At 41.5% G+C, this 25916-nt stretch overlaps 1 protein-coding gene across 2 annotated transcripts in view; it reads right to left on the reverse strand.

Moving 5' to 3' along the window:
• The window catches only part of LOC104590707 (DNA damage-binding protein 1), an 81455-nt gene that overhangs the window by 24882 nt on the left and 30657 nt on the right, over positions 1–25916 (reverse strand). For both annotated transcript variants that reach the window (XM_010249440.3, XM_088899414.1), the window contains 6 exons: positions 15417–15492; positions 14806–15015; positions 14530–14636; positions 12576–12684; positions 6152–6352; positions 5851–6066 (listed from right to left, as the gene is read on the reverse strand). In XM_010249440.3, coding sequence (XP_010247742.1) covers positions 5851–6066; positions 6152–6352; positions 12576–12684; positions 14530–14636; positions 14806–15015; positions 15417–15492 — 919 coding nt within the window. The remainder of the gene's footprint in view (positions 1–5850; positions 6067–6151; positions 6353–12575; positions 12685–14529; positions 14637–14805; positions 15016–15416; positions 15493–25916) is intronic.

Below are 25916 nucleotides of genomic sequence, written 5' to 3' on the forward strand. Positions count from 1 at the left end.
AATGCTTGCCCAAGGAGCCTTCACAAAACCTCCTCCACCATGTGCTGAATAGTACTATAGGATTGCTTTAATTCATTGACTTCTTATGTAAATATCTATCCTTATTGAAACCTTACATTGAGTCTTAGGTCAGCCTCTTGGCATTGTATCTCAAATCCTGAAAGATTCGGATGTTCAGGAACCTTCGGCGACTGATTTTACTTTGCCTATAACTTTCTATAGAAAACTCCAATTGACAAACCATTTGTTGAGTTAGAAAATAGACTCTAAAAGCTTTCCAATGATATATCACAAACCCTATGTTCATGAAAAATTCATTACCCAAACTAGGATGTCATTTGTGCTAATTTCTTGAACAGCACCACTATTTTTTGAATTGAGAAAGAAAGTAGAGCAATGGATTTGTAAGCTCTAACTCAACCTTCTCTAATACCACTTGATGTAGCTCAAATATGAATAAAGAAAGTGGAATAAATTGCTCAAATAAATAAGAGAGAAAAGAGAAATTGGATGAAAGCAACAAGTTTGGGAATTCATCATACAATGAAGAGGGGACTCACCGAAGATAGGACTCTCTCAACTCTCATAAAAAAGGAAAGGAAAAAAGCTTAGCTTCACAAAACAAAAAAAGAACTTGAATGCCTCATGCTTACGATTACATAGCTTTATGTAGAGAAACAAAATCTAAATGTTGGACATTTAATGTAAAAGCAGCTGTTAGAAGTCTACAAACAAACTACTTGTTGGAAACCCACTGATGTGGGGTCACCCAACCCAGCCCATTTGAGGCTGGGAGGCCCAGCCAATGAGTGCCAGATCCGGGAACAAGATCCGCTATAGCTCCCAGCCCACTGATGTGGGGTGACCCAACCCAACCCATTCACATGATCCTTTCAAGCCCGTTGTATGCTTCTGTACGGCTCCCATCTCAGGCATTCATCTCCACCTACCTCCAGGCAGCTCAAGTATAAATAGGGGTGCCCCCTCCAGGTAAGGGGATGGAATCAGAGCTAATCTGATACAATCTGCATTTGGACCTGGAACTGGTCTCAAAAACTATATTACGGTTCCCCTCTTCGTACCACGTACTAACTTGACCGTCGGAGACTCTGCCTCGGGTTCTCACCTGAGGCCTCTAATGCATTCTATCATGCAGTGCCTCGGTCATTTACCTTCGGCTTCTACAGTACTTGGAGCCCATTCTGCCTCGGCCTATATACCTTGGCCTCAGCACAAGCTCTCTGAACCCTTGAAGCCTTCGGCCAGCCTTCAAAGTCTAGGGGCGAAATTACTTTGTTGTCCTCAGCCAATCCGAGCACCAACACCCACTAAGACAAATGATTCCATATTTCGGAGTCTGTGGGAAGCGTTGCAAAGACGTTCCCTAAAAAGAACTATAACAAGCTATCAAGTCCCTAAGCTCCAACCAACCAACATGGTACGAAGAACAAGAAACACGCAGAATCTTGTTACCAATAGACAGTTCCAAGCCATGCTCGACCGCCTGGAGTACTTGACACAGCAAATCGAGCAGAACTACCCCCAGGAAGGAGGTCACCCCCATGGTGACCGCCCCGCCGGGGAATCAACACAGCCGAGCCGGCAAGGGTCTACCAGCCAACCGGTCCCCAGCCTCGGCCATGCGCAGCAGACCGAGCCCTCAGAGTCTGGTAGCAATCGTTCAGCCGACCCGCTCTCCAGGACCTCCAGACCACCCAGTTGAAGGGAGGAAGAACCGGAACTATTGGAGGATAGCCGTCAACCCACCGAGTAGCATCACCGACGCTGAAGGGCCAAGCCGAGGGACGAAGGCGGATACCGCGATCGCCCTAGCACCCACTCCAGGGCTAAGGGCTGGCATCGAGCCTCTTCCCCTCACATCTTGGACCTCCAGGACGTTCTGAACAACCAACACGCTAGGTGCGAAGCACGCGGTCTCACCTCCGAGCACTCCAGAGTCCGCGTCGATCGCCATCGTGCTCATGAAGACCAGGATAGCGCACAGGCCATGCCCAACCCCATGTTCGTTGAACTCCGAGATGAGCTTGGTGCTGTCAAAGCCGATCTCCGATAGGTTAAGGAGGGTCGAACCGACACCTCAGTCATACAAAGCAATTCCCCAGGGAGAATGGATGCCTTGGAGATGTACGACGGGAACACATACTCGAACGACCACCTGGAGAGCTTCAGGGCACTCATGGTCCTGTACGGGTACTCCGACGCCTTGATGCAAAAAAAATGTAAAATAACAATTTTTTAAAGCTTAGATGCCAGATGCAAAAACATCATTCTCTGCATTCGGATGTCAGAGAAAAGCAAAAAAAACAACAGATTGACATCCCAAATTGAGGATTTAGATTTAAAGGAACATCAAAGGACCATGAGTGCACAAGAAGAGAATTGAGATGGAAGTTGAAGAAGGATTTGGAAGAGGTTCTATTGAGGGAAGAGATATCTTGGAGGCAAAAATCTAGGCATCAATGGATCAAAGAAGGGGATGGGAATACCAAGTTCTTTCATGCTATGGCCAATGGGAGAAGGAGAAAAAAAATCGTGACAAGGATTGAGGTTGAAGGAGTAGAAATTGAGTCACAAGAGGAGATACACAATTGCTTTGTAACTCACTTTAAATCCATTTTGAGTAGGCCGTTAGAGAAGGGTGAGAGTGGAAGATCTAGATTGGCCAGGTCTATCAGTCGGTGAGGCAGCTTGGTTGGAAAGAGACTTTGAAGAGGAAGAGATAAGTCAAGCTGTTTTCTCTATGGACAGGCCAAAGGCTCCTTGACCAGATGGTTTTACCATGGCTTTCTATCAAGAGTGTTGGGACATTATTAAGGAAGATTTGTTTGAGGTGTTTAGGGAGTTTGAAAACAACCATGTGATTAGTTGCAGAGTTAATGCCACGTTCTTAGCTCTCATCCCAAAGAGATCAGATGCCAAACACCCTAAAGATTTCAGGTCGATTAGTTTGGTGACCAGAATCTATAAGATTGTGGCAAAAGTGCTTTCTTTAAGGATTAAAAAGGTCCTTCCGTTTCTCATTACTCAAACCCAAGGTGATTTTATCCAAGATAAGCAAATTATAGATCAGATCCTTATAACAAATGAATGTGTGGAGGAAATGAGGAGACCTGGAAATCAAGGTTTTATTTGTAAGCTGGACATTGAGAAGGCCTATGACTCAGTGGATTGGGATTTTCTATTAGAAGTGCTAAGGAAATATGGATTTGGGGATAGATGGTGTAGGTGGGTGAGCGGATGCATAACATCTTGCCAATTTCCAATTCTAGTTAATGGAGGGGTCAAGGACTTCTTCCCAGTACATAGAGGGCTCAGGCAAGGAGATCCTATTTCCCCCTTTTTGTTCACACTTGTGGCAGTTGTGCTCTGTAGAATGACTTCTAAAGCAGATAGGGAAGGGATAATAAGAGGTTGGAGGATAGGCAGGAATAATGTCACAGTGACTCATCTTCAGTTTGGTGATGATATCATCATCTTTTGTGAAGGGGGAGACTTAGGGAGAGTGAAGAACCTAAAAGATCTTCTTAAATTCTTTGAGTCTGCTTCAAACCTTTCGATTAAATTTGACAAAAGTTGTGTGGTGGGAATCAATTTGGAAGATTAGGAGGTAGAGGCTATAGCAGGTTCTCTAGAGTGTTCCATATCTGATTGGCCTTCAACCTATTTGGGCCTTCCATTAGGAGCTAACCCAAAAGAAAGTCGGTTCTGGTATCCAATTGTGGAAAAGTTTGAGGAGGCTGGTTGCTTGGAAAAAAAGTTACATTTCAATAGGGGTAGAGTGACCTTGATTAGGGCGACACTCGCTAGTCTTCCGGTTTATTTTCTTTTTGTATTCAAGATACCCTCAAGGGAAGCCAAGAAGCTAGAAAAGGTGCTGAGGGATTTCTTGTGGGAGCCTGGGGAAGAGAAGAAGGATCACTTGATTAGGTGGGAGATAGTCAGCAGGAGTAAGGAAGAAGGGGGATTAGGATTGGGAAATCTAGTTCTTAAGAATGAAGCTTTACTAGGGAAGTGGCTTTGGAGATGGCCATTAGAGAGAGATAGGTTGTGGCACAAGGTGGTGAATAGTATTCATGACTATTTGCAAAACGGTTGGGATGCCGGGGTATCTCGACGGGCGACTCTTGCAACACCCTGGAAGGCCATTCACGGAATTCTACCCCATTTTCTCAATCTGGTCAGGTATGACGTTAATTCTGGACACAATGTTCTTTTTTGGGAAGACATTTGAGTGGACAACCAACCTCTTAAAGACCTTTTTCTCTCTCTTTACTCTCTTTCCCTTTATAAGGAAGAGTCGGTTTCTAGTTTTATTTCCTACTCAAATTCTTCTTTGGCCCTAAACTGGGATATTGGTTTCCGTAGAGGGTTACGTGATGATGAAAGTGCTTGTGTTTCAGATTTATTGTCTTCATTTAGTCTATTTGTTTAGATCCCCTCAAACCTAACACAAGAATTTGGACCCCTAACCCGAATGGTTTGTTCACTTGCTCCACTTTCTTCAAGTCCCTTTGTTCCACTTCTGCACCTCAGAATTTCCCAGTTAAAGAATTTTGGACTAGGCCCATTCCCCCAAAAATTGTTGTTTTTTGTTGGGAAGTTTATTATGGTAAGATTAACACCTTTGAAAACCTACAAAAGAGAAGACTAAATTGGTGCTTATCCCCTAATTGGTGTGTTCTTTGTAAATCTCAGAATGAAGACTGTCACCACTTACTGATCTCTTGCTCCTTTGCTACAGCTTTATGGAATTGGATTCTTACGTTGTTCGAGTGTAGGTGGAACCTGCCATCTGATACTAGTTTGTTGTTTAGTCCGTCTATTTTGAATGGCACACAAAGAGAGGGAGAATTATGTGGAAGTGCATAAGAGCAGCTTTGTTGTGGACAGTTTGGGAAGAAAAGAACACCAGAATCTTTTGTGAAAAAGAAAGGAGCTTCTCGGAAGTTAAAGAATGTATTTTGACAAGGGCAATTCAGTGGCTGAAAACTCTAAAGATCTTTGATACATACTCTTTTGATGACTTATGGAGAAGTTGGTTAGCAGTGGCTAATACTTCTACCAGGAAGGACAGACATGGGGTTGAATGGATGCCACCAGGGGAGGAGTTTATCAAGCTGAACTTTGATGGAAGTAGCCGAGGAAATCCAGGACCTTCAAGCATAGGAGGAGTGCTGAGAAACAAAGATAGTAATGTGATATCTTTGTACTCAGGTCCTGCGGGTGTGGGAGACTCTTTAAGGGCCGAATTACTGGCTGCTGTACAAGGAATCCAGCTTGCAAATCAGCTAGGAATAGAGCATCTGATTATTGAAGGAGATCCCCAGGTGATGGTGGATGCTGAAGGATCCAGACACTATGATTTGGGGTTTTAGAGATCTTCTCAAAAAGGCTAAATGGTTAACAAGGAATATGACAATCAGAGTTCAGTGGGTAGGCAGATCAGCAAACTCATTGGCTGATTCACTTGCAAAACAAGGGGTTTCCCAGGATACTTTATTTTGGGCTTCAGTGTAATTTCTTTTGTACTAATAATTTTGTAATTAGCTTTAAAGGAAATGTCGCATCTCGTGCCTTTCCACGGGTTGCGCAAGTCTTATTTGCTGGTTTAATAAAATTTCACTCATTTATCAAAAAAAAAAAATTCTATGCTTTGCTCTATGTAGGATTATTGTTCTGCTGTAGAGAAAAGCCTTTTCTTCTAAGGGCTTTGCTGTCCTTAGTATATACATATGCATATCTCCTTAACAAAAATCAAAAGGATAAATCCATATTTAAAACAAAAAATGAAAGAAAGGATCAACATAAGGCAATAGCAAGGAAACCTACTTGTACAAGTTGATTGTGCACAGCATCATGGCAAAACAAGGTCTGCACTTGTGAACAAAAACCCTCAATCTCAGTCTCTTCCAACTCATCCTCAAGATTCATTGCCAAAATACGTGTCTCACTGATAAAGCTTACAACCAAGAAGGTGTCATATGGATCATCAGTAGATGACCGTAAAGACCACATTCCTTTGATGCCTTGAAGTTCCACAGATGCCTGTTTTGAGACAATTGTACATCATATAGAAAACTCTTACTATGTAAAACACATAAATAAGGAAGCCACTGTAAATAACGCATACCTGTTCATTGATCCCTATGCCATTTCGAACAATGCGAAGAGAACCATCTTTATAAGCTCCTGAGCATGTCACAACCTGACCTTGGCCTTGCCTTTCAAGGTCAACCACACAGAAGTCCACAATAGGCCCCAAATTAACATACCTTTCCAAGACTTCCACATAAGAACCTTTTGCATCAGGTTGCAGATTTAACTTTATAAGCTGTATCAATGACATTGCATAATATTGAGTTTCAGTTAACACAGATGATCAAAATTATTTTTTTATCAGCAACAGATCAAAACCTCAGGCTGACAGAGTGAGGGCATGGATTCAAGTATGAGAGTAGCCACATTGTGCAAAAAAAAATGCCTAAGGGGGAATACTACAAACAATGTCCAACACTGACCACAGAAAATTAGAAGTATCAAAATGATCAAAGTACAACAATGAAAGTTCTTGCAAGACTCTGATTGGACTGGATGGTCAGACCATGAAAACTGGGAACCAGTGACCATTCTGGTTCCCAGTTAAATGATGATTTTTTACCAGTTGAACATACCAACAGCCCAATTAACCAGCAAAATTATGACCTGTAGAGCATTCTGATTTTTAGTACAGTTCGAATCTTACAAAATTGGTTCAAATTAGTACCAAAAATCTTGAAATTTGAGTACTTGGTTATACTAAAATAGGATTCCAATGGGGTCCAAGCATCAAGATTCCAATGGAAAAAACAGAATGGAACAATGTTATACAACTGGGGTAACCTGTTATCATGAAAGCATGAAAATGGGCTTGCACTGTATCCATTACATGTAAGTAATCCAAACAATCGGCAACTTTGCTAGTCAAAGTAGTTAAGACATCAATATTACTTTAGCCTACTAGGATACCTAGTATATGTATACTGGCACAGAAACAGGAACAGGAAATGAGGAGACAATTATCCATATCCAAAGATCTGAGAAATTGTACAAGAATAAGCATTTTGAATATACTTATATCATGCCTTTGTATCTAGCTTTTGAAGCTAAGTGTCATTTCTCCATGCTTGTATATTCTAAAATGTAATTGAACTTCCAATAAAGACAATTATTTTACAGTACAATTTGTTAAAATATACCATTCACAAATTTTGAAGGCGGTAATGCTTATCAATATGCCATATAAGTGTTCATGCAGTATCTGGTATTGCATCAGGTACATATTTGTCTGACACCAGTATGCTAGGTATGTACAGCTCTCTAAGTATCAGAAGACCTAGCAGCAACATGGACAATCACTACAAATGCATAAGTACTTAAATAGATGACAACTTATGACCCAAGCATGTGGACTGGTCTTTCCTAGATTGGTTTTTTGGAGAAGACAGGTTTTTCTCCCATGTGGAGAAATGGATTTGGGTTGTCTTTCTACTGCTCAAATAGTCTATCCTGCTGAACGGCTCACCAGAGATTTCTTTTCTGTGTAATGTGGTTTTCAGCAGACTGAAGGGTTGCAACTTAGGCAGACTCAGGTTGAGCATTTGTTAAAATTTGAATGGACCTGATACAAGAAATTGGGCCATCAGATGCTTTCTAAATTCTTCAAATCATGTACCCAATTTGCATCCTTATCAGGCTAGCCCACTATCTCTCTTACCCTTCTTTACAATAATCCTCTGTAGCTGGTGTCATCTCCAGATCTAAGGTTTAGAGTAGGCTTTGAAGATACTCCTAATTCTGATTCACTAACTGATGATTATGTTGAGGAACAGAATATGGTTGCAAATTTAGGTATCAGGCTAACCCTCTATCTTGCTTACCTTTTACCTTGACAGGTGGTGTATTAGCCAGCCATCTCCAACTCCAAGGTTTAGACTTTAGGTGCTTTGAGGTCACTCCTATTTCTTACTTACTGACTATTATGACATTGAGGAACAAAGTACGGTTGCAAATTCAGGTACCCAAGTTGAAGAATTTCAGTTGCATCAGAACCAGACCCCAGGCCAAGCCCCTAGTGAAATTTACAAATGCTCAATTCAGGACTGCCCAAGTTGTACTCCTACAGCAGAGTGAGAAGGGCTAAGGAATTTCACATATTGATAAAATGTTTTGAATAAATTTACAACCAAAGAATTATCCTAAAGAAGTAATGCAAATACAAAAGCAAAGAAAGAAATGAACTACAAGAGGTCAGATCATAACCTGCAAAATGAACAACATACCTAAAAAGAAGTGACTGATAAAATGGTCAAACAAGTACTCCCATATTACAGATTCTTAACTCAATCCAACATCAGGAAGTGCCCAAACTAAAGGCATCAAATAACTGTTTTTTGTTTTGTGCTAGTTGTCAACTTGTGGTCAAGGCCAGAGTGAACAGGTTGACCAGTGGAGTCCACTGACATTCACAGCAATTACCATGGTTTCTTTTATATTAAGCTTCAACATCACTATTTATAATAAATCACGACATACTATTTTTAGTAATTTCTGGTTTCTTATATTTTGTAAAACTTTGAAAAGGAAGCATTTAGAGTCCAACGAGTCCAAGTAAGAGTTGGAAGTAAATATTTTGGGTCTATAAAAGAGTGTCAACAAGTCTTGTACAGAACAGCTTATTCCATATAATTTTCATCAACTTATAATCAAGCCCAAAATATTTGATCCCTTGCTAACTCCCTGTTTTGTTAATGTATGATGCATCAGCCGCTCCATTTGCCATCCTTTGAACCCATTCTACCCTTGTAAGCATGTTTGTTTTGAGCCACTTAAACTTCTTAATTTCATCCTTGTGAGCCCATATTGCTGTCTCCCTGTTTTGTTAATTTATGATGCATCAGCCGCTCCATTTGCCATCCTTTGAACCCATTCTACCCTTGTAAGCATGTTTGTTGTGAGCCACTTAAACTTCTTAATTTCATCCTTGTGAGCCATTCCACTACTACCTTTGAACTACCTACAATGATCAATCTGTCAATGTTCATCTATCTAGCCAATTGCACTCCTTGAAGAACAGCAAGTAAGTTCTGCCTTTATAGAATCCATAATACCAATCAGACATGAGAACAAGGTTACTATATAACCTTCTTTGTCTCTAAATACTCCCCCCATACTCAAGGGACATGGAATGCTTTGGCTGCTCACAAAATTTAGTTTTATAAAACCCCCTTCTAGAGGTGACCAAAATTTTTTGTAAACGCTTTTTCTTTGAGTAACTTTTTGGCACCTCACCCCATTTTTTCCAAATAACATCATAGGATAAAGGTGAGAATATTTCCAAGGACTTCACCCAATATATCACCCTTATCATAGTATGCTCCATCGCCACTTCCTTGTTTCCTTCTCCAAGGAAATCCCCATATTCCTTTCTTCCCAAATTGTCCAAATTAAAATGATCTTGTGCATCTCCACAATATTCTACTTTCTACCTCTTTTCTTTGGCCATGTAAATGTTCCTAAAGCAAATAATATAGGCAACTGCACCCAAATAAAGAAAAAACCATTCTCAAATGCAAGCAACAAATGGACTGATTGAATCTTCTCATGCTCATATTGATTCTTTGCCTAGGATTGTTATTTTTCTTCCAAAAACCTTGCAACATTAAAATCACCTCCCAAGCACCAAGGCCCATCCCATAAACCCCTAATGTCTTCCAACTCTTTTCTTTCCCTATGACCATTGGGACCACAAACATTTGTCAAAACCCAATATCCATCTCCTACTTGTCTAAATTTGATTGAGATGGTGAATTTGCCTACCAATTCCTCAATTCCAAGTAGAGACTCATTGTTCTAAAGTGTAACTAACCCCCCCCCCCCCGAAGAACCTCAAAATGGGGAGATAACCCAACTAAGGCCCCTAGCTCTCCAGATACTTCTGGCCTACCTCCTATCAAACTCAGCCATTTTTTATTCTTATATTAGTACTATATCTGGTTCCTCTTTTCTTAAAACCTCCTTAATTATGGATCTTTTTCGAGCCCTCCTCTTACATTCCAGCTCATAATATTCATTCCTTCCAAAATCAATTCAACCCATTTTTACTAAGTTTCCTACTTATTTCCCTTAAATCTTTCCACTTCACTCATATTTCTCTTCCTCACTTTGTCTCCCACCTTTTCCTTCTTTAAAAAAGCTTTTAAATCATTTGGATTCTGAATTCTACACCTCAATTTTTCCACAAATATAGCCACTGAATCATTCTCAGAGACATCCTCCCTCTGGTTAGAACTATTACGTCCTTCCTTAGAACTTGGGTTACACCTTCCCAGTGTGGTTTTGCTCCCTCCATTCTCAGACATTTGCTTCTCAACTTCATTCCTCTTAAGGGCCTCTAAAAACTCCCAGATTTTCCTTCTCCTTTGCTCCTCCTCTGAACCAACTTTGTTTACACTCCCAACATTCTTTTCACTTCCCGTCTTATCACAGTCTTGCAGCCTTAGAGTTTCCTGGGAACCTGGAGAAAAGACTTCAAGCACAAAGCAAACATTAGTAACCAAAACTGAAACGACATGTGTACCTAGGTTTGAGGAAGGAGGATTCTCAGCAACAGTGGTCTGATTTGCTATTTTTTCCTGTTCAAAAACCTGGAGTTTACTAGCAACCACATTTGGATATTTTGCTGGGAATTCTTCTATACTTAAATTCACCTCCTGACCATTCTCGCAACACCCTACCTATGACAAGAAATTGGTTCTGGTACCTCTTTATTAGAGCTTCGGCTTCCCTCCCCTACTACCTACTGACACTCCACTGTATTGGACGTAAAGTCAAGGCCTCATGTAGCTCTCTCTCTTCCTCTGTGAACAGAAAAGTTGCATTCAGGTGGTCTTCTATTTCTTGCATGAGACCTGCATCTTCCCCCATGCTGTCTTCCAATTAATCCAACTTTGAATCAGATTCCTCATCTTCCACCAAACCACAGCTCACCCAGCCTTCATCATCATCGTCCTTCTCAGAATGATTTCTGACATACTTGGTTTTGGACCATCATTCGCAGACCCATTTGATATTATTTGAGTTGCCTCTGCTCTTGGAAACCATTGCATTGGAGGTCTTGTACTCAAGCTGGATCCTGTCTTTCTAGTAGCATAGTTTTTTTTCCATAAAATATGTCCAAGTGAAAATGTAAAAAGTAAAATTAAATATATAACATATAAAACATATTCAAGCACTCAACAATTCAAGCATATGAAACTTCTAATCTTTATATTTCTTTCTAATCACATTACCTTAATGCTACAAGTCGCTTTGTATTGAGCCCCTGGCCCAGCCACCATGCTTGAGAAAATAGCAAAAAGCACAAATTTTGCCTAAGGCGGATACCTGGACCAGTGATTTAAAAGGTGTGCCTAGGCACACAGGGGAGGCGCATTTCAGGGTATGCGCCTCGCCTAGGTCCTAGGCGCAGCCCTTTCAAAAGGCGCATGCCTGGTGCGCCTAATGTGCCTTGCGCCTCAGCCCAGGCATGAGCCTTTTGAAAATTTGGCGCTTTTTTGCTTTTTTTTTTTTAACATAACGTCTTGGCCGGGGGCGTGGCACAAAGGCGGCTCGTAGAATTAGGAATATAATATGTTTTACATTACATTAGCTATGTGAAGTACTGCAATTGAGTGAAAAAAGAGATTAGAGGTTTTACATGCTTGAAAATGTTTTATATGTTTGATTTTATTTTTAAATTCTCATTTGAATATGCTTTATATCTTATGTTTATGTATTTTAATTTTAGATAATAGGTTTTTTAAAACATTATTTTAAAATTTAACTTTACGTTTTTTAGTAATGTTATGTTTACTATTTTTGGCTTTTTTTTAATTTTCTGACATTTTTTTTATTTTTTAGCTTTTTTTTTGTATTTTTGCACCTTGCTTCAAAAAGGCGCACACCTCGCCTTGTGCATTGTGCCTCAGGCGCAAATTGACCTCTGCGCCTTGCGCTTTTAAAACGCTGACCTGGACTGAGGCGCAAGGTGCACCAGGCACGTGCCTTTTTAAAAGAGCTGTGCTTGGGCCTAGGCGAGGCACAAACCTTGAAATGAGCCTTCCCTATACACCTAGGTGTACCTTTTAAATCACTGATGAGAATAACAGTTTATTACTGCAACCTAAAAATAGAAGAAAAATAAAAAACTCCTGACTCCTCCCCTGCACTATAAACAAGGTATGATGCCCAAACATGGACACCAATTAAGACACAAATATGGGGAATGGGGATGCCCTATTTTCTAAGATCCAGGATATGCATATGAGTAGGTGCATCTCATTTATACACCTATATCTTGCTTTATATCTAGCTTTTAAAGCTATTTATCATTTCTCAAAATTACTGCCTTGTCAAATTTACTTAATCTTTTAACATATACAGTTCTTTTATAATTTATAGAATGATTTGTTACATACATACATACATACACAAATTCCTATATCAAGAAAAACACAAAATCAATTTCAGCAACAAACCTGTGAATCTCCATAGCATGATCCAACATATACAAATGCATTGTCAAGATATGATATTGTTGATGCAATTGATGTCTCCCCCAAGAGCTCAATTTTGAGTCCAGTTACCCTAAGGACAAAGAATGTACAAACTTAAGTGGGAAACATAAAAATGATGATGATAATGATGCTTTTTCAGAAATTAAAAGCTTTGAAGAAAAATCTTAAAGCTTGGGGGAGAGAAGAATTTAAAGCTGTTGAAGAAAAGAAGAAAATAATTCTTTTGGAATTAGAGGATTTGGATGGTAGAGAGCAAAATGAGACCCTTAATGCCTTAAACAGAAATAAAAGAGCAGAATTAAGAAAGGAATAAGAACAGCTAGTTAGAAGAAAAGAAATCTATTGGAGACAAACATCAAGAGTGAGATGGTTGAAAGGAGACAATAACTCCAGATTTTTTCACACCTATGCCTCGGGAAGAAGTAGGAAGAACTTTATTTATAAGCTCAACCTAAATCAAAGGGAAGTGGAGAATCCTGAGGAAATTTCAGAAGCTTTCCTTTCCTTCTTTAAAAACCTCTACTCCAAAGATAGTGAAAACCAGTTTACATTATATAATTGGGATGGCACTACCTAATTCAAACCCTCAGATGCCTACATATCCCCCTCTCATCCTGACACCCGAATATGGACCCTTCACCCAAATGGCAAATTCTCTTCTAAGTCTATGTTCAGGGCTTTGATTGCTGATGAACAGCATTCCTCTTTTCCTTACAAGAAAATCTCGTGTAGCCACATCCCTTCAAGAATTTGCTTCTTTGTTTGGGAAGCTTGTCTCCAGAAAGTTAATACTTGTGATCTCCTACAGAAAAAACTTTTGGGAAGACGATCCATATCTCATCATGTTTGTATTTTATGCCTCAGTGCAGGTGAATCTGCAGATCACATCCTTCTTCACTGCAGTTTCACTCAAAGGATATGGTCCCACCTCTTGAATATGGCAGGTTATAGCTGGGCTTTTCCAAAACACATTATGGACATATTGAATCAATGGCAAGGAACTAAGCAAAAGGGGTAAAGTCTTTTGGCAATCAGTGCTACATGCAGTGTTGTGGGGTGTTTGGGATGAAAGAAACAACCGCCTCTTTGACAATAAAAGCAGAACCTTGGAGGAATTAATCTCAGATATTACCTACCTTTGCATCCTTTGGACAGTGAATTCAGCTCTGTTCAAAGGACTTTCAGCCAATGATCTTATCAGAGATGTTCACCCCTTTCTGTTTCTCCCTCCTCCCCAGCAAACATCCTTGAGGCAGCCCGTACCCATCAGTGAAGGAGTGATAACCCTTAATTTTGACGGGTGTGCCTTAGGTAATCCAGGCCTTGCTGGTATTGGAGGTACAGTAAGGGACGAAAGAGGCAATATATGCTGAACTTTTAGTGGTCCAATCGGCTGGGCTGACTCCACGAAGGCTGAAGTGATGGCTGCTCTCACCGGAATCAGGATAATAAAAAATTTGGGAATTCAGAATTTGATCATTGCAGGTGATTCAGCAAATACGATAAAATGGTTAAGAGACAAAGAAGGGGGCCCTTGGAGACTGAATCATTATCTGACTGAGGCTTGGGATTCTTTGGATTGTTTGAATGTTAATTTAGTTTGGATTCCTAGGAAACACAATCATACTGCAGATGGCCTAGCTAAATTTGGTGTGTACTTGGAGCATTTGTATAGCGACAAGCTTCCTCCTTTGTAACTTGTAAGGGTTCTCCCCTTGCTTTGTATATCTCCCCTTGTTCCCCCTCTTTTTCTTAATAAATTCTGGTTAAAATTTCTCAAAAAAAAATGATGATGATGATGATGATCCGTTAACTGTAAACTCTGGAATGGCAATCTATTTTAATTCAGACATATGAATCTGACTAGTCAAATAAGCAATTCAGACATTAAAAACTCATAAAGAGATGTTGTCACCTTTCTTTCTCATGGGTGATAACTAGTAAATGAAGCAACCCTGAATGGTCACTAAGCAAGTATCGAGAACCATCAGCATCAACCCTTCCATAAGCTCTGGTTATCGACTGGAAAGGCACATCAAACAGATTAAGAAGCAGTACAGCAAAATAGCTATCCAGCACAACTACAACTTGGAACTCTTTGGTAATAAAAGCAAAATGCATTAAAGAAAAAGAAACTAGAGTAAACAGACAATCTACAATGCACAGCATGTTTGAGTAAAGATACACTTACTGGTCGGGTTGGGATTGCTTTGAATGCAGTAGCACTACAATAGACAATTGTTTCTTCTCCAATAATAATAACACCACCAAGAGGCATGGGGACAGGTATTAACAGACCAGCACCATTATCAAGATTATTCTGTGACCATGGACCCTCAACAAAATCTTTATCCTTGAGTGCAACTTCATAGGTCTTAACATGCCGTGCATCTTTGTTATCCTGCAGATTAAAAATGTTAAATACTCAATAAGCTTCCCTTAGCTTTGCTGCCAAATGTAGCAGTCACCTTACATTTAACAATGATAGCAATAACAAGCTTATTACTAAATAGAAAAACTTAGAAAAGCACATTCCAATGGGATGATCATATGTACCAAAAAAAAACACAAATATGTTGCACATGCAAGAAAGTGGAACCTACCATTTGACAGGTTCTACCTGATATAGAGATCCAAACCATTTCTAACAATAATCAACTCTTGGTTAAAAAACTCATGACAAGAGATAATCTGAAAGGCTTATTGATCAAAAAAAAACTGAAAGGCTTATAATTGAATATGAGACATTCAAAGGACAAGGTGGTCAAGAAACATAAAAGATACAACAATAAAAATGAAAACCTGGTAGAGGACAACAATCGTAGGCTTTGAACAACCATATAGGAATTTGATATCCAACACTTGAAGCTCCTCAAGCCTGAAAAGCAAATTTAAAGAAATTAAAATTTTACAAAAACCAAGAGAACAAAACAGCAATATACTACATATGCTACAATGACAACAGGGACATCATACACAAATTTATGTCAAAGTTAAATTTCTTTTTTTTTATGAATGAAAATAATTTATTAATTCAGAATATAAGGCAATACAGGAAACCCATGAAGAGGCACGAGCTGTTACCTCTTCTAACAAGGTATTACATCATTTAAGAACCGGATAAGCAGAAATAAAAAGAAATAAAATTACATAGCAGCCCAAAACAGATGATCCCTTATAACCCCTTGCTTAGCTAGTCCATCCGCTAAGGAATTTGCTTATCTTTCTACCCAAAGAGAGGTAACTGTCATATTTCTTGTGAGCCAATTGACTTTCCTCAATAAATCTCTATATCGCCACATAGCTGAAGCTGGCTTTGTCAGCCATCTCACAACAATTTTAGAGTCTCCTTCAACTATCAAGTGTTGAACTCCTAATTGTTCAGCAATCTGGATGCCTTGTACAGCCGCTAAGATCTCTGCTCTATTTGAGTCTCCTATTCCCACAGGGCCTGAAAACAAAGCTAAAATGTTGCTCTCTCTATCTCTCAGCACCCCTCTATCCCCGAAGGGCCTGGGTTTCCTTGGCTACTACCATCAAAATTCAGCTTTGCCCAACCTTCAGGCAGAGGCTTCCACACTGCAGCTGCCTTGTCCCTCCTCGTATGACTATCGGCTACCGCCTTCTAGTTACTCCAAATGTCATCAAAGGAAAACATATGAAAGAAGTTCAAAGTTCTTAGCCAATGAATGGCTCTAGTCAGTATACAATCCTCCACAGTTTGTATGCTTCTGTCCTTTTCCTTGAACACCCTAGCATTCCTTTCTTCCCAAATTGTCCACATGGCTGCTGCTCTAATACATCTCCACATTGTTTTTCCTTTTTTTGTAGGCCACACAAAGACAGAAGGATTGAATAGCTGACTTAATTTTGAGAACAGATTCCACCTGCATCCAAACAAAGAAAAAATCCAACTCCAAATAGCACTAGAAAAGGAACAATATACAAATAGGTGAGAGCAATCCTCATCACTAGCCCTGCAAAGTACACACCAGTTAGGGGACAAGCACATGAAAGGCCTTTTCTTCTGCAAGCAATCCAGAGTATTGATCCTTCTATAAAACACCTTTCAGTAGAAAATTATAATTTTAGGAGGAACAGGTCTGAACCAAATCTCCTTAGAAGAGAAATCCAACTGTTCCATGGAGGGGCAAAGGGACTTAAAAAAGGAAGCACAAGTGAAAAAACCTTTGGGATGAGGGGACCATAGTCTCACATCCGACCGAAGAGGGTCCAGAAAGACGCTGCCAAGAAGAGACAACAGTTCTGAAGCACTACTAAGTTCAACATCCCTCAAACCTCTCCTAAAACCAAAATCCCAGCTTAAGGAAGAGGGTGAAGTAATAGAAGGAAGAAAATGAGAAACAGTTTTTTCCTTGTAAAGGGAAAGAGAATAAAGAGCCGGGAATCTGTCCTTAAGGGCAACAGTACCCACCCAAGTATCTTCCCAAAATAAAACAGAGTCACCAGAGTTAACATCATACCTGACCGAGTTGAGAAACTGAGGGAGGACACTCTGAATTGCTTTCCAAGGAGACGCGAACGTAGCATGACATGATACACCCGCATCCCAACCATTTTCCCGTCTGCCATGTATGCTAGCTATCACTTCATACCACAATCTCTCCCTTTCTCTAGGCCACCTCCACAACCACTTCCCTAAGAGAGCTTTATTCCTTAGAGCTAACCTTCCTACTCCCAGTCCACCCTCCTCTTTGCTCCTACAAACTATCTCCCAAATGATTAGATGATCTTTCTTTTCCTCCCCAGGCTCCCACAGAAAAGATCACATTATCCTCTCCAACTTCTTAGCTTCCCTAATAGGAATCCTAAAGATAAAGAGAAAAGATCTTAATAAAGTCACTCTACCCCCTATGGAAATGTAGTTCTTTTTCCAAGAAGCTAATCTTTTTTCAAACTTTTCCAGAATTGGGGTCCAAAATCTACTCTCCTTTGGGTTAGCCCCTAGAGGGAGGCCTAGATACTGCAAGGGCCAAGAAGAAATGGGACAACCTAAACAATCCGCCACAGACTGCAAAGTCCTCTCATTCAGATTAACCCCTACCACACAACTCTTATCCAGGTTTATCTTCAAATTGGAGACATTCTCTGTTGAAGTTTGACCTGCCATAGAATTCTGTCTTGTTCGTTGACTGTAGAGTAAAGTAGACAGCAAGAAGTAGGAGAGGAAAGAAGAAAAGAGAGAAGAGAGAAAAGAGAGAAAGGCTGGTTCGAATTAGGGAAAAAAGTTAATCCCTTGATTCGGCCAGACCTATTATTATATTATTGACTTATTGAAAAAGACTTGAGTGCCCTTCTTTAAGTAAGAGGCACTCGAACTAACATAACAGTACACATCAGCATTCTCAACAAGTACAAAGACTGAAATACCCCTTCACTAACACCACTAACACTCCCCCTCAAGCTGGTGAGTATATATCATATAATCCCAGCTTGTTACATATGTAGTCCACTCTCCCCCGACTCAAGCCTTTTGTAAACAAGTCTGCCCACTGGTTTCCCGTACTAACATATGCAGTTTCTATCACCCCATTCAGCACCTTCTCTCTCACAAAATGACAGTCAACTTCGATGTGCTTGGTTCTTTCATGAAACACTGGATTGGAAGAGATATGAACCGCTGCCTGATTGTCACAGTAGAGCTTCATTGGAGTACTGATGTCATATCCTATCTCCTGTAGAAGGTTCCTCAGCCACACTAGTTCACAAGCAGTATGTGCCATGGCCCTATATTCCGCTTCTGCACTGCTTCTTGCCACAACTGTTTGCTTCTTACTTTTCCATGTTACCAGGTTACCCCCCAGAAAGGTGCAATAGCCTGTGGTAGATCGTCTATCAGACATAGAACCTGCCCAATCAGCATCGGTGTATCCTTCTACTACCAGTTTTCCACCACTTCTGTACAGCAAACCACGACCAGGAGCTCCTTTCAGATACCTCACAATCCTTAGCACTGCATTCCAATGTGGGACCAAAGGTTTCTGCATGAACTGACTCACCACACTAACCGCAAATGAAATATCTGGCCGAGTAATGGTTAGATAGTTTAGTTTGCCTACAAGTCGTCGGTATCTGCCAGGCTCTTCAAACACTTCACCTATATCACTGCTCAGCCTCGTATTTGTTTCCATAGGTGTCTCAGCCGGTTTAGTACCCAACAATCCTGTTTCTTCCAGTAAATCAAGCACATATTTCCTCTGGCACAAATTAATGCCATGCTTAGATCTTGCTACCTCTATGCCCAAAAAGTATTTCAACTTGCCAAGGTCCTTTGTCTGAAAGTGTTCCTGTAGGAATGCCTTCAATCTGTCAATGCCCATTTTATCATTCCCAGTCACAACGATATCATCCACATACACCACCAATATTATTTTACCTGCCGAAGAGTCAAGACTGAAGACAGAGTGATCAACTTGGCACTGTTTCAGACCAAACTTCTTGACCACCTCACTGAACCTACCAAACCATGCTCGAGGGGACTGTTTAAGTCCATAAATAGCCTTCTTAAGTCTACATACCTTACCATCCTCCCCCTGAGCAACAAACCCAGGTGGTTGCTCCATGTAGACCTCCTCGAGCAAATCCCCATGCAAAAAGGCATTTTTGATATCGAGCTGATGGAGAGGCCAACCAGACATAGCTGCAAGGGAGATGACGACACGAACTGATCCTATCTTAGCAACCGGGGAGAACGTCTCCGTGTAGTCAATGCCATAGGTTTGGGAGTACCCTTTGGCAACCAGCCGCGCCTTCAGGCGCTCAACACGACCATCTGGCAAGTACTTAACACTATACACCCACTTACAACCGACAGCCTGCTTCCCAGGAGGAAGAGCGGTGAGATCCCAAGTGTGATTATGATGCAAAGCAGAGAGCTCTTCTTCCATAGCACGGCACCACTCTGGAGAGGTAAGGGCTTCCTGGACATCCTTAGGAACAACCACGGAGGATAACAAAGATATGAACTGGCGATGGGAAGCGGAGAGGTGGGTAAGTGAAACAAAATTGGAAATAGGGTGAAGGGTGCAAGTACGCTTACCTTTCCGTAAGGCAATAGGAAGATCTAGGTCGGAGGCTGGTGTCGAAGCTGGAGCTGGATCTGTCGACGGTGATGAAGCTGGAGGAGCTGCAGCCGGTACACGTGGGCGATGTGTATACACGTGACGGATGGGTGGACGGTCAACCAATGGTGGCACCGGAGGCAAGGACGTAGGCATGACTGGAACCAAAGGAGGTGGATCAGCCACAGGAAGAGGAAGAGGAGGTGGTGATGTGGGGGAAGCAGCAGCACCGGACCCCACGAAGAACGGAGTAGACTCAAAGAATGTAACATCAGCACATACCAAGGAACGACGAGAACTAGGATGATAACACTTGTACCCTTTCTGAGTTCGGGAATAACCAAGGAAGATACACTTCAGGGAACGTGCATCTAACTTGTCAGTCCCGGGACTCAGATTATGAACGAAGCAGACACACCCAAATACCCGAGGAGAAAGCGGAAACGGAGACATGTTGGGGAATAAGACACTAAAAGGAGAACGACCATCAAGGATAGACGTGGGCATCCGATTAATTAAGAAACAAGAGGTGAGCATTGCATCGCTCCAAAAAGTTTTGGGAACATTCATGTGGTGCATGAGGGAGCGTGCCGTTTCTACAAGATGGCGGTTCTTTCTCTCAGCAACCCCATTTTGTTGCGGAGTATAGGTACATGAAGTTTGGTGTATAATCCCATGGTGGTCCAAGTATTCTCGAAAAGATGAGGACAAGTATTCACGACCATTATCAGAACGGAAAATTTTGATGTGAACACCAAATTGATTGCGGATCTCAGCATAAAATTTCTGGAAGATGGAAAATAATTCACTTCTTTCTTTCATTAAATAGAGCCACGTCATTCTTGAACAGTCATCAACAAAAATAACAAAATATCGGTATCCATTATATGACATCACTTTATAAGGACCCCAAACATCTGAATGAATTAAAGAAAAAAGACTCGACACACGGTTATCGACCCTAGAACGAAAGGGAACACGATGGTGTTTCCCAAATTGACAAGACTCACAATCTAAAACAGAAAGTTGACTCAATGAAGGGACTAAGGACTGCAACACTTTCAGCGAAGGATGACCAAATCTACAGTGCCACTGGAGAGGAGAAATGGATGACTGAAGAGCCGTTGACGTTCGTCCACCACCATCAAGATAATACAGTCCACCGGCTTCATGCCCTCCACCAATCTTCATCCCCGTCTTGAGATCCTGAAAAACACACATAGAAGGGTAAAAAGTGATGGAGCACTTAAGTGACTTGGTCAGCTTACTAACAGACATAAGATTAAATGGAAGCTTAGGTACATATAAAACAGAGGATAGGGATACAGGGTCTAGGTCAACATTACCAACACCACAGATAGATGACGTGGAGCCATTAGCAAGGGTAACAGATTGTGATGTTGAGCAATGAGTGAGAGATGAAAACACACCTGGAGTTCCCGTCATGTGATCGGAGGCTCCAGAGTCAATAATCCAGGGGTTGGGTGTGGATGCCAAACAAGCCATACCTGAGTGTGCAAAGGAAGCTGTGTTCTGCTGCGACTTGGATTGAACAAACCTCTCATACTCATCACGAGGAACACTCACCATCTCCTTGCCTGGACCATCTGAGGGAGTAGAAGGCATCGGGTCAGCTGACCGTTTCTCCTGTGTAGGGCTGAAACTGGTGTCACTAGTCATGGCATGGTTGGCCCACGTCGAGGGAGGACCATGTAAGTCATAGCAGTAGTTAATGGTATGTCCATCCAAACCACAGTGAGTACACTTCCGTGGACCCGAGCCACGTCCTCTACCACGAGCTCCCCCTGAATCTCTGCCTCCAGTACGACCACCACCACGGATGTGTGTAGATCCACCACTACCACTCCTGCCAGGCTGGGTTCCTCGAGTCCCACTTCTGCCACCTCGGCCTCTTGACACTGCAAATGCTGATTTATCGGAGACATTAGAGTCCATAGATCCAATGGAAGCCCTCCGAAGACGAGCAAACACCTCCTCTAAAGATGGAAGAGCAGATCCCCCTAGTATCTGGGCTCGTACTGGTTCATACTCAGACTTCAGCCCCACCAGAAACCGTGTTACATCAAGCTGCTCTCGCTGTTGCTGTTGAACTTTGACATCTGAAGTGAGAGGATGATAGACATTTAACTCATTACGGATATTCCTCACATTGGCATAGTACTCCTCAAGGCTCTGATTTCCCTGTTGCAGATTGAAGTATTCCTGATACAGTTGATATACCCTAGTGGTATTATCCTGACCTGAATACAGTTTCTTGGCATGATCCCACACCTCTTTGGCTGTGTCAAGAAACATGAAGTTCACACTGATTTTGGGTTCCATACTGTTCCACAACCATGTAATGATCTGTGCATCTTCCTGTTCCCAGTCTTCATACTCCTGAGAATTAGCGGGGGGTTTCTCCTCTCTTATATGCTTCACTTTCTTCTTCGCCTTCAGAAAAACCTCTACAGACTTGGCCCAAGGGACATAATTCTCTCCATTCAGTTTAATGGAGGTCATTTGGACATTCAGGTAGTCAGTAGATATGATGACACTAGGTTTACTATCACTGTTATCTGCCATTGCCGAACTCCCTTAATTCTGAGCACTGAATTAGGAGCACTACACACTGCACACTACACACAGACACTTCATCGAAATCTGCACACTGATTTCAACAGCTGAGAACTGCAACACCACAAACCCTACTCACCGAAGTCTGTACACTGATTTCAGCAGTATTAAATGTTGAAAACTACAACACCACAACCCCTACTCACCGAGGTCTACACACTGATTTCAGCGATATCAAAAGCTGAAAACCACACTTGTAACACCACCAACATTAATCCACAACTATAGGAAGCTTCACCATTAAGTAGACACTATTGCCATTCGAATCACACACAAACCAGAATAAACCCTAGCATAAACCCTAGCATACTGCAATCTGAGAACCCATCATGCGAACTGTACTACACCTCTCATGTATTCCATAACAAAAAAAAATATATAAAAAAAACTTTACCTCATCGCCTGAAGGCCAACCATACGAAGGGCTGAGACACCACTGCACCACACGTACCAGCCCTAACTAGGGCTTAGAAACCACAGCAACCAATCACCAACGACACAATCGGAGGCATAGAGACCTCCTAGGGAAGAGGGCGATCACTCCTTTTCAGCCCTTTTCCCAGTCTCCAACTCACAACTGAGAACCCCAAGTGAAACCCTAATTCGAATGCGCAGAAGGCAGAATTCTAGCAAGTCTGATTTGGTGAACCTAGCTCTGATACCATGTTGAAGTTTGACCTGCCATAGAATTCTGTCTTGTTCGTTGACTGTAGAGTAAAGTAGACAGCAAGAAGTAGGAGAGGAAAGAAGAAAAGAGAGAAGAGAGAAAAGAGAGAAAGGCTGGTTCGAATTAGGGAAAAAAGTTAATCCCTTGATTCGGCCAGACCTATTATTATATTATTGACTTATTGAAAAAGACTTGAGTGCCCTTCTTTAAGTAAGAGGCACTCGAACTAACATAACAGTACACATCAGCATTCTCAACAAGTACAAAGACTGAAATACCCCTTCACTAACACCACTAACATTCTCAAAGTGTTGTAGCAATGCTTTGAGATTCCTCACTTCCCGCCTGTCACCCCCTTCACAAAAAATTATGATATCATCGGCAAACTGCATGTGGGTTACCCGGACATTGTTCCTTCCAATCCTCCAGCCTCTAACTTCCTCTTCCCTACCTGCTTTAGAGATTAATCTATTGAAGACATCTGCAACTAGGGTGAAAAGAAAGGGGGAGAGAGGGTCACCTTGTCTAAGGCCTCTACAAGTTGGGAAAAAGTCTTTCACCACCCCATTAACCAAAATGTAGTAGCTGCAGGAACTAATACAGCCATTTACCCAATTGCACCATCTAGCTCCAAACCCGCAGCACCCTAGGGCCTCTAGTAAAAAACTCCAATCCACAAGATCATAAGCCTTCTCCAAATCTAGTTTAGAAACGAAACCTTGAGTTCCTGACTTTCTTATGTCTTCCACGCACTCATTTGCTATTAGGATCTGATCCGTTATTTGCCTTCCCTACATGAAAGCACCTTGTTCTTGACTGATGAGGGAGGGTAGTATAACTCGGATTCTCAGTGACAACACTTTAGCCAGGATTTTATAGATGCTTGTCACTAGACTAATTGGCCTATAGTCCTTAGGGTTCTTTGCATCTGCCTTCTTTGGGATTAGGGCTAGGAAAGTAACATTAACTCCAGGGCTCACCATTTTTTTATCTGCAAATTCCTAAAACACCCCAACATGGTCTTCTTTGACCACATCCCAACAATCCTGATAGAAAGCCATTCTAAAGCCATCTGGACCAGGTGCTTTGGATCTATCCATTGAAAACACCACGTGTCTGATCTCTTCTTCACTAAAGTCCCTTTCTAACCAGTTTGCTTGCTCTTCAGACAATCTAGTCCACTCCAAATCTTCCAAGGTTGGCCTATTATTCAACGATTTCCTATAGATTGATTTGAAATGGTCCACAAAACATCTGGCTATCTCATCTTGATTTGTGATTTCCTACCCATTCACCTCTAACTTAGCCACAAAATCTTTTCTTCTCCTCCCATTAGCCAATGCATGGAAAAATTTAGTATTTCCATCCCCTTCCTTAATCCATTTGTGTCTCGATTTTTGCCTACACGAGATTTCCTCTCTCAAAAGGACCTCTTCTAGATCCTTCTTTAGGTTTCCTCTCAAAACCCGTTCTTGCTCACTCATCATCCTTTGAGCTTCCTTGGAATCAAGTTCCTCAATCCTGGACATCAAGTTAATTTTTTTGCTCCTCTATCCTTCCAAAGTGTTCCCTGTTCCACTCCTTAATTTTGAATCTCAACCTTTTCAATTTTTTGTGGAATCTTACTCCCTTCCAATTCACTCCTCTTAAATCTTCCCTCCACCATTCCCCAATCAAGTGCACAAAATCTAGATGGGTTAACCACATATTCTCAAATCTAAAAGGCCAAGGACCAGAAGTTAAGGTTTCAGGACTTAGCTGGATAGAGCAGTGATCAGAGGTGACTCTGGTAAGGCTCTAGCCATCAAGTTCGTCCCATGGTTCTCCCACTCTTCAATAAAGAGGAATCTATCCAATCTTGAGCAAAGGGGGTTTTCTTGGAAATTAGACCATGTAAAATTGGCTTGTAAGAGGGGTAACTCCTTTAGACCACAGTTGTTAATGAAATCATTGAACTTCCTCATGCTGGTTGTAATTGTCCTTTGGGGTTATTAGATTCGGTACAAAACCTAATTACATTAAAGTCCCCCCAAGACACCAAGGACCCTCCCACAAACCTCATAGGGCATACAACTCTTCCCACATCTCATTCCTCTCTCTATACGAGTTTGGCCCATAGACATTGGTTAAGACCCAGGTGAAGTCATCCCCCACATTCCTAACCTTTAATGGCACAGAAAATCATCCTATTAGCTCCTCCACTGATTCTACAGCATCCTCCCTCCATAAGGTTACTAGACCTCCAGAGGCTCCATAGGACGGCGCCAAAGTCCAACAAACTCCTCTTGATCTCCATACACTTCTGATCCATCTTCTATCCAATTCTGCCAGCTTGGTTTCCTACATCAAAACTATGTCCGGTTTCTCTCTCCTCAATAAATCTTTAATTGCCCTTCTCTTTCTTTCACTTCTCACATTCTAGCTAAATGATCTTCATTAAGCACTTTTTCGAGAAAACCCCTACTCAAAGACTCCACTTTACAGCAAAGTCTTTCTTCTTTCCCCTCTCCCACTAAATTCAATGTCACCCTCAATATCTGAAATCAATCTCTCCACTTCAGATCTCTTTTTTTTTTTCTCCTATTGTTACCCTCAGTCTTCCTCATTAACGCACTAGCTTCATTTATCTCCCGTCCCCCCCCCCCAAGATTAGAGCTCCTGTAATAGTCCTTTTCTTGAGAAGTTGTTACTCTTTCACTTTGATCTAATTTCTCCTCCCTCTCTTTATACTCCTCCAGCAATGCGCAGATTCTCTCCCAAATTCTCTCTAGTTCCTCCTGTCTCTCTTCCATTGTCATCTCACCTTCTCTCAGTTCACAGTCAGAGCTGCCAGTCTCTCTTCTCATCCCCCCAACTGGAACTTCCGCTCGGGATGCTGGTGTATCTGTTTCAAGCACAGAAGGCACATTAGTGACC

The sequence above is a fragment of the Nelumbo nucifera genome, chromosome 2, assembly GCF_055504915.1.
Source record: "Nelumbo nucifera cultivar China Antique chromosome 2, China Antique-T2T, whole genome shotgun sequence".
Classification (NCBI taxonomy): Eukaryota; Viridiplantae; Streptophyta; class Magnoliopsida; order Proteales; family Nelumbonaceae; genus Nelumbo; species Nelumbo nucifera.